Here is a 13081-nt window from a genome sequence, read left to right as displayed (position 1 = left end):
TAGCACAGAAACGAAGACCCAACACAGCCATAAATAAATAAATAAAAATAAAAATAAAAAGAAGAAAGAGGGACATTTGCTTTCATCATTTAAACAGAAGAAAAAGGTTGGAGGCAGAGGGGAATGCGATATAGATACCAAAAGAAAGGAGTTTCCATGAGTAGAGCATTCAGCTAAACTGATTTTTTCCTTTGAGGCAAAATGAAAGTATTTCAAGAACATCTAAATAAAATTGCCAAGTGTCCGTCACTCGTCAATCGTCTGATAACTAAGGTTATCAGAACAAAGGAGAGCTGAGGGCACACAGCCAAGAGAAAAGAAAGTCTCCTCCACCTCCCCACACCCGCCTGGAATTCGGCCCCGCCAGAAAAGCGAGGAGGGTCACTCCAGCGATTGTCAGTCCTGCGAGCCTCCCAGACGCTGTTGGGGAACTCGGGGGTCTCTGGGGGAGTCGGCAATGCCAGTGCGGCAACGGCCCAGAGGAGAGGGAGGAAGGAAAGGACAGAAAAAGAAGCCGTGGGAAGAGAGAAAGGAAAAGATAGTAAAAGAGAAGGGAGGAGTGTGCGAAGAAGGCGGGGAAAGGGGAGGGGCGGCAGGGTGAGGGGAAGGAAAGGGTCGGGGCGCAAGGTAGAGGGGCAGGTGTGAGGCAACGAGGTGCAGCGCGTAGTAACCCTCTCTGCTGCTCTTCGCCCTACAGCTCAATCCAAACCCAAGGAGAAAGACGAGAGAGGTCTCACCTGGAAAACCGTGATTTGATGAACCGACAGGTCCTCTGACGCCCCCACTGGCTCGGAGAGGTCGACTTCCGCGGAACCCCGCCCCAGGCACCTGGTGGTCCGCTCTGGGATCCTGGAGGCTTCCCTCTCAGTGGTTCATGAGCTGAGGACCTGAAAGGAGCAAGAGTGGAAAGGATTCTATTTACACAGAAAAAGGCATTTTAGGCTTTTTAGCTCCTTTAATCCTGCAGGGCAGACGTTACAGTCATCCTCTCATATATAAGAAATCTAAGGAGCAGATAAGTTTTCTGAGGTTGGACAACTAATAAAAGAGCTGAGGTGGAATTTGAACCTAGATCTGTTACAGTCCCAACTCCTTCCATTTCCCTCCCAACAGAACCAGCGAATGGTATCTCAAGGCTTAGGTCTTAGAAAGTAATCCCTATGTTAATTTGTAAATTTAACACTATTCCAATAAAAATACGAACTTTTTAATAAGTAGATTTTAAAGTTCACATAGAAAACTAAACAAGCAAGACTCCGCCTGGGAAAACTGAAAAAGAAGGGCAATGAAGGGGCACTTGTCCTAAAGAATTTTAAACATATTATAAAGCCTCAATAATTAAACAGTGTGGCACTGGTGAATGAGATAAACAAATAATTCAGAATAGAAGGTCCAGAAATAGATGCAATCACAGGCAGAAATCTAGCATATAATAAAGGTAGCCAATCAGTAAGAAAAAGATGAATAGACTTTTCAATAAATGTATGCGGAGAACTGGGTAATCATCTGGAAAAACATTAAATTGGATTCCGACCTCACTCTGTACACCGGTAAATATTTCAAATAAATAGAAGTTGTAAATGTTATAAATGAAACCATACAAGTGCCAGAGGAAAACATGGGAGAAGTCTTTTATAACTTCAGAGTAGGAAGCCCTTTCTTTCTAATTATGAACCAAAATCCAGAGGCCATAAATGAAAAGATTGATAAATTTGACCCCACACACAAAGAATCCATACTCCGGCAAGGTAAAACAAAAAAACCCACTTAAGTAGAGTGAAAAACAAATAAAAAATGGAAAATATACTTACAACTTATAGCTCAGACAACAGACAGCAAAGGGGGAACTTCTGAATAATAAAAGTCATGGAATTGGCAGAGCTGAGCTGGATTCCCTACTGTTCCACCCTCATTTTGAACTTAACCAGATTGCTGAGCATTCATAACCACACAGTTATGCTGATCTCATTAAGCAGAAGCTTAAGAAAAAAAAAGTGTCCTCAGGTCCCTTACATCCAGAACCTTCAGAAAACTATAGAATGTCAAAGTTTAACACTTAACAACTCTCCTGTAGGGAGAAGGGTCCCTGTAATTAATATTTCAATAGTGTATTCCTGGCTAGGAGCCGGAGAGACAGTGGTTCTCCTTCTGCTGCCAGAGCTGACATTTATTAATAGATCACTTCTTGACTGTGTGCAAGAACTGGGACCTAGAAAAAATTAAACACGTGAAATTATGAGGGAATCACTGTATAAACAAATAAATCAGCAGAGCAGGCCAAGTCCCAGGAAGGTAAGGAGAGGAAGAAATAATTACAACAAATATCTAGATAGCATTTCTTATGTACCAGGTAATGTTCATGTAATGTAAAAGGCAGTTGCTTTTATCATCCTCATTTACAGACCAGGAAATGGAAGCACAGAGATTAAGTTATTTGGCCACTATCACAGTCTGACTTTAGACTTGCTTACATAAAACGTAGGAAAAAAAGAGAAGAATCACTAAGAGGCTAAAAGTTTTAAGATGACTTGATAATACCTCTCCTTTGCTGCCCTCTTGTCTAGGTTCACCCTACTCCCTCTTGAGGTCCTCCAGCTTAGCTACTTTCCCAAAGACCCTCTCCCCCCAATGCCACTCCCATACCCAGACCTGGCATTCCTCATCAGAATAGTCAGGAACTGGACTCAGCCATTGTCAACCGAGCTGCTGGAGCCAGTTCAGAGCAGTTTTCTAGTAACAGAATCCTTGGAACCAGCAAAAGCAGCTCTTCTAAAAATGCATACATGCAGCTTTGTTGTTAATTGGAGAGTCTGCAATTCAGTAAGATTTCTCTTGAGGGCCTCCCTTTTCCGGAATACTTCTGTAAAAGAAACATTAATTTACTCAAAGAAAAAGCAGATTGCCATAGCTGTTACACTAATTACTAAGGGTAATGGGAGGAAAAAAAAAAAAAAAAAAAGAAAGCCATGTCAAATAAGGGGCTAACTTGCAAAGAAGGGCTGTCAGATCACAAACTGGGATTAGCAGGCGTGGCCCTGTGCCACAGGAATCTCCTTGCCATTGCCTCGGAGCACTACCGGGAGAGGGCCTGGAGACGGGCGTCGGGAGAGAAGAGCACCGCCGTTGCCGGTAGGCGGGTCTGCACACGTGTGGACGGAAAAGTTACTGCTAAAGGGGAAGGGCGATTATTTATTGCCAAGCTGAAATACAGAGATGTATTCTGCATTCTAAAGGAAATGTGGGCACGAAACGCAGATGTGGAAGAGGAAACCTCTCCTAAATGTAGAGCTCCTAATACTTCCAATCATTTGCAGTTTCTCCCTTTTGTTTGGAATGGCAAGCTGAGGGGTCTGGTGGGCATTGATTCCAAATGTACCAGGGGTACACGTTGTTAATGTGACTCAATAAATCTCTGAAGACCTCAGGAACGACAGGGGTTAAAATCCCGAGAGAAGTAGTCCAAATGTGGACCCCAGCAGCACTAAATCGCGAGAAAAACCCTTCCCTGGGGGGTTGCATCTGGGCTTAGTGCCCACCGTCCCAGGACCGCCTCTCGGGGTTCATGCCAACGCTCCACCCCGGCCCGACCAAGGAGAGGGAATCCGAAGGGTTGCAGCTGAGCAACGCCCACCACGCCACCGCCCAAACGCAGAGCACGCTACAGCCGCCCGAGCAGCAACCTGCTCCGAGAGCTCCCCGCGGGCGGAAGTCCCTCTCTGCACTTCCGGGGCGGTGCCTAGCTTGTACCCAGGCAGGCCGTTGTGGGCTCTGGTCCCTACTAAGTCATTCCTGGGAGCTCCTCTGCCCCGAGTCTTTGAAAGACTCCGAATTCCTGTCTCACCCGTCACGAAGGTGATTTTTTGCTTCCTGATTTTACCCAGGGTAGGGTCACCCTCGAATATTGGAATTTAAAGACACTGCAGCTGGGAAAGGGCAACATCTCCAGTGTGGGCCCTACAGGATTCCTAAAACTGACACACAGGACCCTAAGAGCTCTGGTCTTCACTATTAGCAGTCTGAAGCCAATGCTGCACATTCTATGTGCTTTCTCCAAGATTAGGAACCAGACCTGAGAGGGCAGGACTTTCAAAAGGGTGGCGGTACTGCAAAATTCCTTGGACTACTGAGTCGTTTATTAAAGAATTTAACTCAAGACACCAGTCAGTATACTCGTTTGGACATACAAGCTGATAAAAGGAATAATTCCTAAAATGAAACACTACAGGTGGAGGCAATAAGTATGAATACATCCCATGGCATAGTATGAATCAAGAACATACAACAACAAGGGTCATGACTAGCCAAAAAAGAAATAGGCAAAGCCTCAGGAAGCCTGGATTCTATTTTCACCTGTACCACTAACTTAATGGGTGACCTGGTGCAAGCCACATGACTTCTCTGGACCTTCATTTGCAGAATAACGGGCTGGAAAATGATCTCAAAAGTCACTTCCAAACCTAGCATTCTATAGACTGTATGAGTAAACACAACAGATCAACGCAGTTATTTCTTTGCTGTATTACATAAACCGATTTTTCTAACTCTGGGATCGTTACTTTTTAAACCTGTTGAAGGAAGTACCATTGAGTTACAAAAGGAGACTAGCTTTTAAAAAGTCTTCTTTTACACTACTAAATTTCCTAATTAACTAAATTTCCTACTAATATTTCCCCCTACATGTGTTTAAGTAGGATTAACAAAGTATGTTAAAAACTTAAGTGGGAATGTATTTTAATACTTGGCAAACTTTGACAACGTTCTGGCTTGGGGTTTCCTTGGGAAGTTGGCAGTTATTCCTGTCTAGTGGCTGTCCAAGGGACTGTCAAGGGTCATGTGTTGTCCCCAAAGCTAAATCTTTGGTAAGTTGCAGGCCCTCTGCTAAAGAGATAGGCCCCAGTGTTTTACCTTGTATTTTATGTAATGAACCAAGATATAGAAGGCTAAAACTAGACTTGTACTCCTACAACATCTTCCACTTGGTATAAAGGATGGAGGCAGATTTGATGCTGAAAGGAATCTTAAAACATACAGGTATGTTGCTGTAAACTCCAAACATTAAGGCTTTTTGTAATCTTACAAACTACAAAATATATAAACACTTACGATTCTCATAAAACTTGGCATAGCTAATTTTTCTAATTGTAAAAAAATCTAGTATTTCGTCTCTCTTCTTTTTTCTATTTACCTTAAATATATCTAGGCCAGGGTTTCTCAACCTTGGCACTATTAAACATACGGAGCTTGATAATTCTTTTGTTGTGGGGGTTGTCCTGTGCACGCAGTATGTTTAGCAACATCTCTAGCCTCTAACACTAGATGCCAGTGGTATCCCAGCCATCCACTAAAGGTACAACCGAAATTGTCTCCAGACGTTGCCAGATTTCTCCAGTTGAGAACCACTGGTCTAACTTGAGATACAAAAGCCTATTCTCAAGCACTTTTGCAATGATAAACAGTAATCTTTAGAGTTTCCTGTTTTCTTTCTTAACCAATAAATAACTGACCAAACAAATAGAAAGCTTCACATTTCAACTTTTCACACATACCCTCCTAAAGTTGAATTTTTTGGTCTTTAGTCTTAGGTATAGGCAGTTATTGATGTACAATGGAAATGGGTCTGTGCACAAAATAAGAAGACACATATCCTCAAAAGCAGTGTAAAAATTCCTGTATATAAAAAAATAATCCACACAATAATTCGACAAGCATTTATTAAACGCCTACTATGTGCTCAGCACTGTACTAGGCACTAAGGGGTGCAAAGATACAAATGTAAAAGTTATTATTCCTGCCCTCAAGGAGCTTACAATTTAACTTGGGAAATAAATACAAATGTGAAACTACAATACAGAATGCTAGAAAATAATTACAAAACAACGTATTAGTAAGTGCATGGACCATAGTACAAACTGAAAGGATCAGTGCTGAGGCAGCACAGAATAAGGGAGGTCTCAGTGTGAGGTGAAATCGTCAGGGAGAGCTCATTCAGAAGATGTAATGGAAGCTAGGCTTTGAAGGAGTAATGAACATGAGCTGGGGCCAAAGAGAAATCTAAGCAAAAGGAACAGCATGAGAAAGGCACAGAGGCAAGGGCTTATAAGACAACAGTGGAAGGTCACAGGAAGTTTAACCATGATAAATCAAGGTGAATATGCTAGAGAGTAATGAAGCTGAGGCAGATTAAGCATGGAGGGCAAGGTAATGGAGAACTTTGAACACCATTGCTCTGATAGGAATTATTTGCTGAGTGTTCTTGAGTGAAAATGAGATATCATAAAAATGGAGTTTGAGGAGGACCATCTTGGAAGCATACAAGGTGGGGATCTTGGGAGCAAGTAAACCGAAAACAAAGAATTACAATAACCTGGGCCTCAGATGATATGGATCTGCAGAGAAGGATATGAAGGGATGGCAGAAACGTAAAAAAGTCCAGCCTCAAGGAGAAAACTGACTAAGAATTGGAACAACTTAACAAGATTTTGGACATGAATGGTGGAGACCAGAAAAAGACTAAAAGACCACTCTAAGATTGGGATAAGAAATATGAAGGGTAGTGAGTCTGTTCAGGGTAAAGATGTTAAGCAAAGATGCCTATTTAAAAGGAAAACAGGGGTTGGGGACAGAGTGATTAATTCTGTTTTCAAATACCAAGTTGTATAGGTACCTGTGGAAAAGTTCACAGGTACCTATAGTACCTGTGAGAGACAACCCACAGGGCAGGAAATATTAAGTTACTCAAATATAAGAAGGTAAGTGTAAACAATCACAATGGTTAAATAGGAGTATAGAAAAAGTAGTGAATAAAATTAAGACATGGAGATTTTCTCAGTGGAGAGGAAGAAAAGACCAACAAAAGCTAAAAGTGAAGAAAACTGACCAAAAAGGATCCCACAAGTCAAAGGAGAATTCCTGAGATGCAGGGGAAATTCCCGAGTATGAAATATAGATCTAGAAGGACAAGAACTAAGAAAAGGCATTAATATTTATCCACTGGTGATTCTCAGGATATTTCAGTGGAATACAAAAGCCAACAAGGAGAAGTTTTAAGAACAGATTAATGAGGAAACGGGGTTTAACAATGGATGACATGTTTGAAAAACCATGAATGACAGAAGAATAAAATGGTAGTTGGAAATGAGCAGTAAAGTTGAAGCTTTTACACATTTTATGCTGTAGATGAACTTACTGGTGTCATCCTGACTGTCCATCTGCCTGGCTTAGGGCATGGATATTTCATTTCCCTCCACAATGCTACTTTCCCTGGGGCAGTTTAGAGACAAATGTACTTGAATCTATAAGTTACTGCTTTGTCCTCCCAGTTTTTAAACATGTTTTACTTCTTTAAACATGTTTTCCTTGCAGAATTTAGCTTTCTAGTACTACAAAGCATCAAAAGTATCAACATTTAAAGATGATATAATTATAAACCAAAATGGCATTTTCAACCAATTTTCCAGTAACTGTAATGGATTTGCACTATACTGCACATTCCCTCCCTCAGTAACCAGGAATACATAATTTTTAAATGGCTGGCCAGGGTTAGGGTGTTCATTAGAGATACAGCAGACCAGTTGTCAGGAGCACAGGCTTGAGAATCAGACTCTGTAGGTTAGAATCCCTGCTCTGTTACTTACTAGTTGTGATCTTGATCAACTCATTCAACTCTCTAAGCCTCAGTTTCCTCATCCATACAGTGGAGTATATAATATCTACCATAAGCATGAGAAATATGTAACATTGGGTTTGGCACATAGTGAGTGCTCAATAAATGTCAGCTATTATTATCTAGAGCCTCAGAACCAAGAGTAAAACTAACTGTTCCATATGGGAATCAATTACTGCATTCTAGCACTGCCACCTTACTCAATGGAGAAAATCTTTGAAACCTAAGATGTCTCTCCTAGGACTATGCTGGATCGCAACAGTTACGGAAGAACCACTTTATTACACCAGGTCCTAAAATGAAAAGCTGCAGATGGGAGAAGAAAGTACTGGTCAACAGTTCATTTCAGATTAAGAGCATAAAAACAGAATATGCAGGATAAAGGAACTTAGTGCATGTCACTCATAGTTAGGAGCAAAATAAGGTCATACAGAGTGATCAACAATATTCTAATGCTAAGAGTGAAAACTGGAGACCAAGAATGGGCTTCTACTTATGCCCCCAAAGAAACAATAGCCTTTTTCTACTGTCTTATACTACTTGGCTATTTCTATAGGTGTGCTGAATCAGCCTTGGTATATATTGTTCTTTCAAGTCATATTCTTTTCTCACATGCATCCCAGTATAATACTAATCTTTCTGGTCATATTTCCTTTAAATTTCTGCCAGATGCTTAGTAATTCTGAGATTTAAGTCTGGCTACACATTACTCTGAGTAAAGAGATGTTAACTGGTACATCTACAGTCATTTCAATATGGTACTCTGCTGAGAGCTTTCATTGGAATAGGAGACAACTGTTCCCCTAAACTATCAATACATGGGAGGAGTGTGTGTATACATGCACATGCACACACACACATACTCTCCCTCTGACAATGTACCCATCCTATGTAATATCTGTACACAGATAGCATTTGCCTCAGGTAGAATTAGTATCTTAAGGACGATAAGGCACAACTAAAGTGGAGAGCAAGGATCTAGAGACAACTAGATTTGTTTCTGGTTTCTTGTAATTTCAAGTACAAGGGAATTAGGAATGGTAATCTATAGGCCAAAAAGTGGGAGAGGGAGGAGGGAGGAGGGAAGATAAGAAAATAAAGGATACTGAAAAGCATTGTTTTGAAGAAGTTAACCAAGGAAACCAGGATGACAAATGACAAGTGGGTACCAATGGTTCAATGAAATAGATGTAGATAACCTTGATGTTATTAGTGGTCAATATGGGCCATACTAGGGTAGGGAAGGGATGTTATAGGGAAGGAATTTATGAGCCAAAAGGTGGACTTCTATGATACATGATTTTATGACTGATTTTTGAAAACATCAATCATAAAACAACATGATTAGAAAGTGCTGTCCCTGTTCATGATAGTCACAGTGTGAAATTTCATAATTTCCCTTGGAATTTTCATCACAATGTGTATCATTTTCTTCTGGATAGGATTAACGGAATGAATTCCAATTCTGACAGCCGACTTTGGAAACAGCCAAAAGTTATTCAATTCCAAATATGGTGAATAAGTGAGTAATCAAATGGTCAAAAATGAGATGAAATTCAAGAGTTAATAGAGTTTTCTTATATGGTCTATTAGATGGGAATCTTGAGAATGTTCCAAATATCTAGAGGAGTGGTAGCACTTGGAATAATACCACCACTAGAATAGCTAGAACTGCCCAATTTAAAGGACAACCTATATTTGGATTCTTCTGGAAGTTCTAGGTGTTACCTTAAACCAGCCTCATTACTTTATACAATATCCCTTGGTATACTGAAAGCTTCAAAGATGAAATATAGTGCTTGGTGATGATGAGTTTAATACTGTGTCTTTGCTGGATTACAGATGGAGTGCACCAGAATTCAGAAGAATGAGGAATTGTGAGGTGAAGTATTCAACTGATTACCGCTGTAGATATGTAAAGCTAATGGCAAGAAACAGATGAAGAATGAGTGAGATGCTGAGGCCGTCTAAGGAGGTGGGTCCAGGGTAAAGACAAGAGTGTAGACCATCTAGTCAGGGGGTTTGTGCAGACCCCTGAGAGAGCAGTACCGTAATGGGCCAAAAGTGATGAGTATACATTCTTTGGAAGGATTTTTATGTCTTCTTCAAGCACCTCTGTCTCCTTTTTTCCCCATGTGATGCCTTAACGAGGATAGTGTAAACACCTATTTGTACCACAGTGTACAGTGGGAAGGTGGAAAGCAGAGTCAGAAGTCACCAAAAGGTACAACCATCCAAGCTCAAGAGCAGCGGGGCTGAGTCTCCACTCACCTCTTTCTCTGCATCATTCCCACAACCATCACTAATGCGTCCACTTCCTCGCTGACACAGGTACTGGGACTGGGAGTGGTGAAGGATACGTATGGATGCTCAATGACTCAGTGGAGTCAGTGAAGGTGATATATGAAGAAAAATGCTGGAGTGCTGTTAAAAATATAGCATTCTGAGTTTGCATGGGAATATGGATTTCCACTATCAGGAGCATTAGAATAAAATAAAATGCACACTTAAGCATAAACACATGAGGTGTCTGTAAAAATTTCCCTATAACTAGGATCTTAGAAAGCTAAATATAAGTCTCACACAGAGGCTGCTTCAAACTCTAAAGCAGCTTCTTAGATCAGATTAGGAGCACAAGTGCACCTTTAGGGGAATAAATGGGAGAAGGGATCACAGATGGGAAGAAGCAGAGGAACTAGGAGGAGTAGCCTCTCTCAAACCTATAGCTACTCACCAAAAAGACAAAGTTAAGTGCCTCAAGCCACGACAGGCAACTTGCTCTAATGCTATTTTAAGCTTCTAAAGGATACCTTAGGCCATCGGGAGCTCCACTCCATCAGACACCTCCCAAGATAGTCAAGCTAATCAACCTGCATCAAGGCACTGGGCCCAAACTACTGAAGAGGTATTCTAACTTTGTCACCACTATCAATTCTGACCCTAGATAAGGTTGTAATGATGCTGAACTTTCTGCCTTTTTATTACACTGAAAGACCTCTCACTAGCACATGGTTCCTCTAATGTTGAATAATGCTCAATCTATGACTAAAGTTTTTTCCTAAACTCCCGTGGATTCAGATTTTTCTCCACTGTGGATTCTCTGATGTCGAATGAGACTTGACCTCTGAATAAAGGCTTTCCCACACTCATTACATTGATAGGGCTTCTCCCCTGTGTGAATTCTCAGATGCTGAATGAGGCCAGTGTTCCCATTGAAAGCTTTCCCACATTCTTTACATTTATAGGGTCTTTCTCCAGTGTGGATTCTCTGATGTTCAATAAGGCCTGACTTTTGACTGAAGGCCCTCCCACACTCATTGCATTTGTAGGGTTTCTCCCCAGTGTGGCTTCTCTGATGGCCAATAAGATGTGAGCTCCGCCTGAAGGTTTTCCCACACTCATCACACTCATAGGGCTTCTCCCCAGTGTGGATTCTCTGATGTCCGATGAGGTGTGAGCTATGACTGAAAGCTTTCCCACACTCATTACATTCATAGGGTCTCTCCCCACTGTGGATTCTCTGGTGCAGAATAAGGCCCGCACTCTGACTGAAAGCCTTCCCACACTGATTGCACTGATACGGCTTCTCCCCAGTATGGATTCTCTGGTGCAGGATCAGGCCTGTGTTTTGACTGAAGGCTTTACCACACTCCTTACAGTGGTAGCGTTTTACTTTGTTGTGGATATCCTGATGGGAAAGAAGGGCTGACCTGTAACTGAAGGCTTTACCACACACATTACACTGATAGGGTTTCTCCCCAGTGTGGATTCTCCAGTGGCGAACAAGACCTGAACTCTGAGCAAAGCTCTTCCCACATTCATCACATTTATGTCGTCTCTCTTGGGTGGGATTTCCCCGCTGCCTCTCTATTGTGCCCAGAAGGTCTCGGGCTTCTCCATGCTCAAGACCCCCGATAACATCCCCGTTGCATTTGGCAGCTGTCTCTCCATGTGGTTGGATTCCAGTAGATATTACCTGTTTTGAAGCTAATTCCCTGTTCTCATTCCTGGTCTCACCACCTGGAATAAAAATGTAATAAACATCAAGCCAAAGTCACTTCCTATTCTCTATATTAGGAGAAAGAAATCAAAGATGGGGAAAAGGAAAATACACTTGGAACAGCTACAAGTAAACGCAAAGCTCCCATCTGTCTCTGAAATGCCTTCGTTAATATGGGGAGAAAGGAGCAGGGTCAAACAAAAGTACCCACACACCAACTGGGGAAGAACTGCCATCAAATAGGGTTGATGGAAGGAGGACTAAAGTAGAGGAGGGATCAACTACGGAGAAGTGGAAGTTGGGGAGTGGGAAGGAATATGGAACTATGAAAAGACCTAATGAGTGGAAAAGGAATGAAAAAAGTCCCAGTCATTAAAAGGGAGGAGCACAATAGGTCTAAGTGAGAGAAATCTATGTGAACTCAAGAGAGCACCAAAAAATTTCAATTTCCAACTGGCAAAGAGACCAATACCCCGTTACAAACTGTAAGGTAAGTCCTAGATTAGAGAATAAAAGTGCCCTTTTTAAAAAAAAAAATTATTTATTTTTTCTGGTTATTTTATTTCTATTTATTTTTTTAATTGAAGTATAGTTGGTTTACAATGTCGTGTTACTTTCGGGTGTACAGTAAAGTGATTCAGTTACACATATATATGTGTATATATCTTTATTCTTTTTTAAAATTCTTTTCCATTATAGGTTATTATAAGATATTGAATATAATAGTTGCTGTGCTATACAGTAAATCCTTGTTGTTTATCAATTTTATATTATGGTAGTGTGTATCTTAATCCCATACTCCTAATTTATCCCTCTCCCCACCTTCCCCTTTGGTAACCATAAGTTTGTTTTCTGTGTCTGTGAGTCTATTTCTGTTTTGTAAATAAGTTCATTTGTACTATATTTTAGATTTCACTATTTTTTAGATTCTCTGTCTGACTTACTTCACTTAGTATGATAATCTCTAGGTCCATCCATGTTGCTGCAAATGGCATTACTTCATTCTTTTTACAGCTGAGTAATATTCCATTGTATTGAGATATATATACACACACACACACACACACACACACACACACACACACACACACACACACATCTTCTTTATCCATTCATCTGCTGATGGACACTTAGGTTGCTTCCATGTCTTGGGTATTGTAAATAGTGCCGCTATGAACATTGGGGTGCATGTATCTTTTCGAATTAGAGCTTCTGTCTTTTCCAGATACACACCCAGGAGTGGGATTGCTGGATCATATGGTAACTCTATTTTTAGTTTTTTAAGGAACCTCCATACTGTTTTCCATAGTGCCTGCAAAAGTTCCTTTTAGAACTCCAGAAGTCTCAATATTTTATCTTTCTGTTGGATCCTGAGTTTAAACTCAACTATGTCTTTCAGAAAGCTCAAAGCTACTGTA

At 41.0% G+C, this 13081-nt stretch overlaps 2 protein-coding genes across 3 annotated transcripts in view; one reads left to right on the top strand and one right to left on the bottom strand.

The window, feature by feature from the left end:
• The window catches only part of H1-5 (H1.5 linker histone, cluster member), a 127339-nt gene that overhangs the window by 11773 nt on the left and 102485 nt on the right, over positions 1-13081 (top strand). The gene's annotated exons all lie outside the window — the stretch shown is intronic.
• ZKSCAN8 (zinc finger with KRAB and SCAN domains 8) overlaps positions 1-13081 on the bottom strand; it is a 35888-nt gene that overhangs the window by 10902 nt on the left and 11905 nt on the right. The window contains exons 6-8 of one of the 2 annotated variants that reach the window (XR_014251382.1): positions 9935-11683; positions 2650-2860; positions 738-887 (exon numbers count right to left, since the gene is read on the bottom strand). Coding sequence is in view for 1 of the 2 variants with exons in the window: in XM_082415386.1 (XP_082271512.1) it covers positions 10722-11683 (962 nt within the window). In the remaining variant the exon portion in view is untranslated. Of the gene's footprint in view, positions 1-737; positions 888-2649; positions 2861-5694; positions 11684-13081 lie in introns of those variants that run through there. The other variant, XM_082415386.1, reaches the window with a different exon arrangement.

The sequence above is a fragment of the Balaenoptera physalus genome, assembly GCF_965194825.1.
Source record: "Balaenoptera physalus genome assembly, chromosome: 11".
NCBI lineage: Eukaryota > Metazoa > Chordata > Mammalia > Artiodactyla > Balaenopteridae > Balaenoptera > Balaenoptera physalus.
This window is presented reverse-complemented; position numbering and strand designations above follow the sequence as displayed.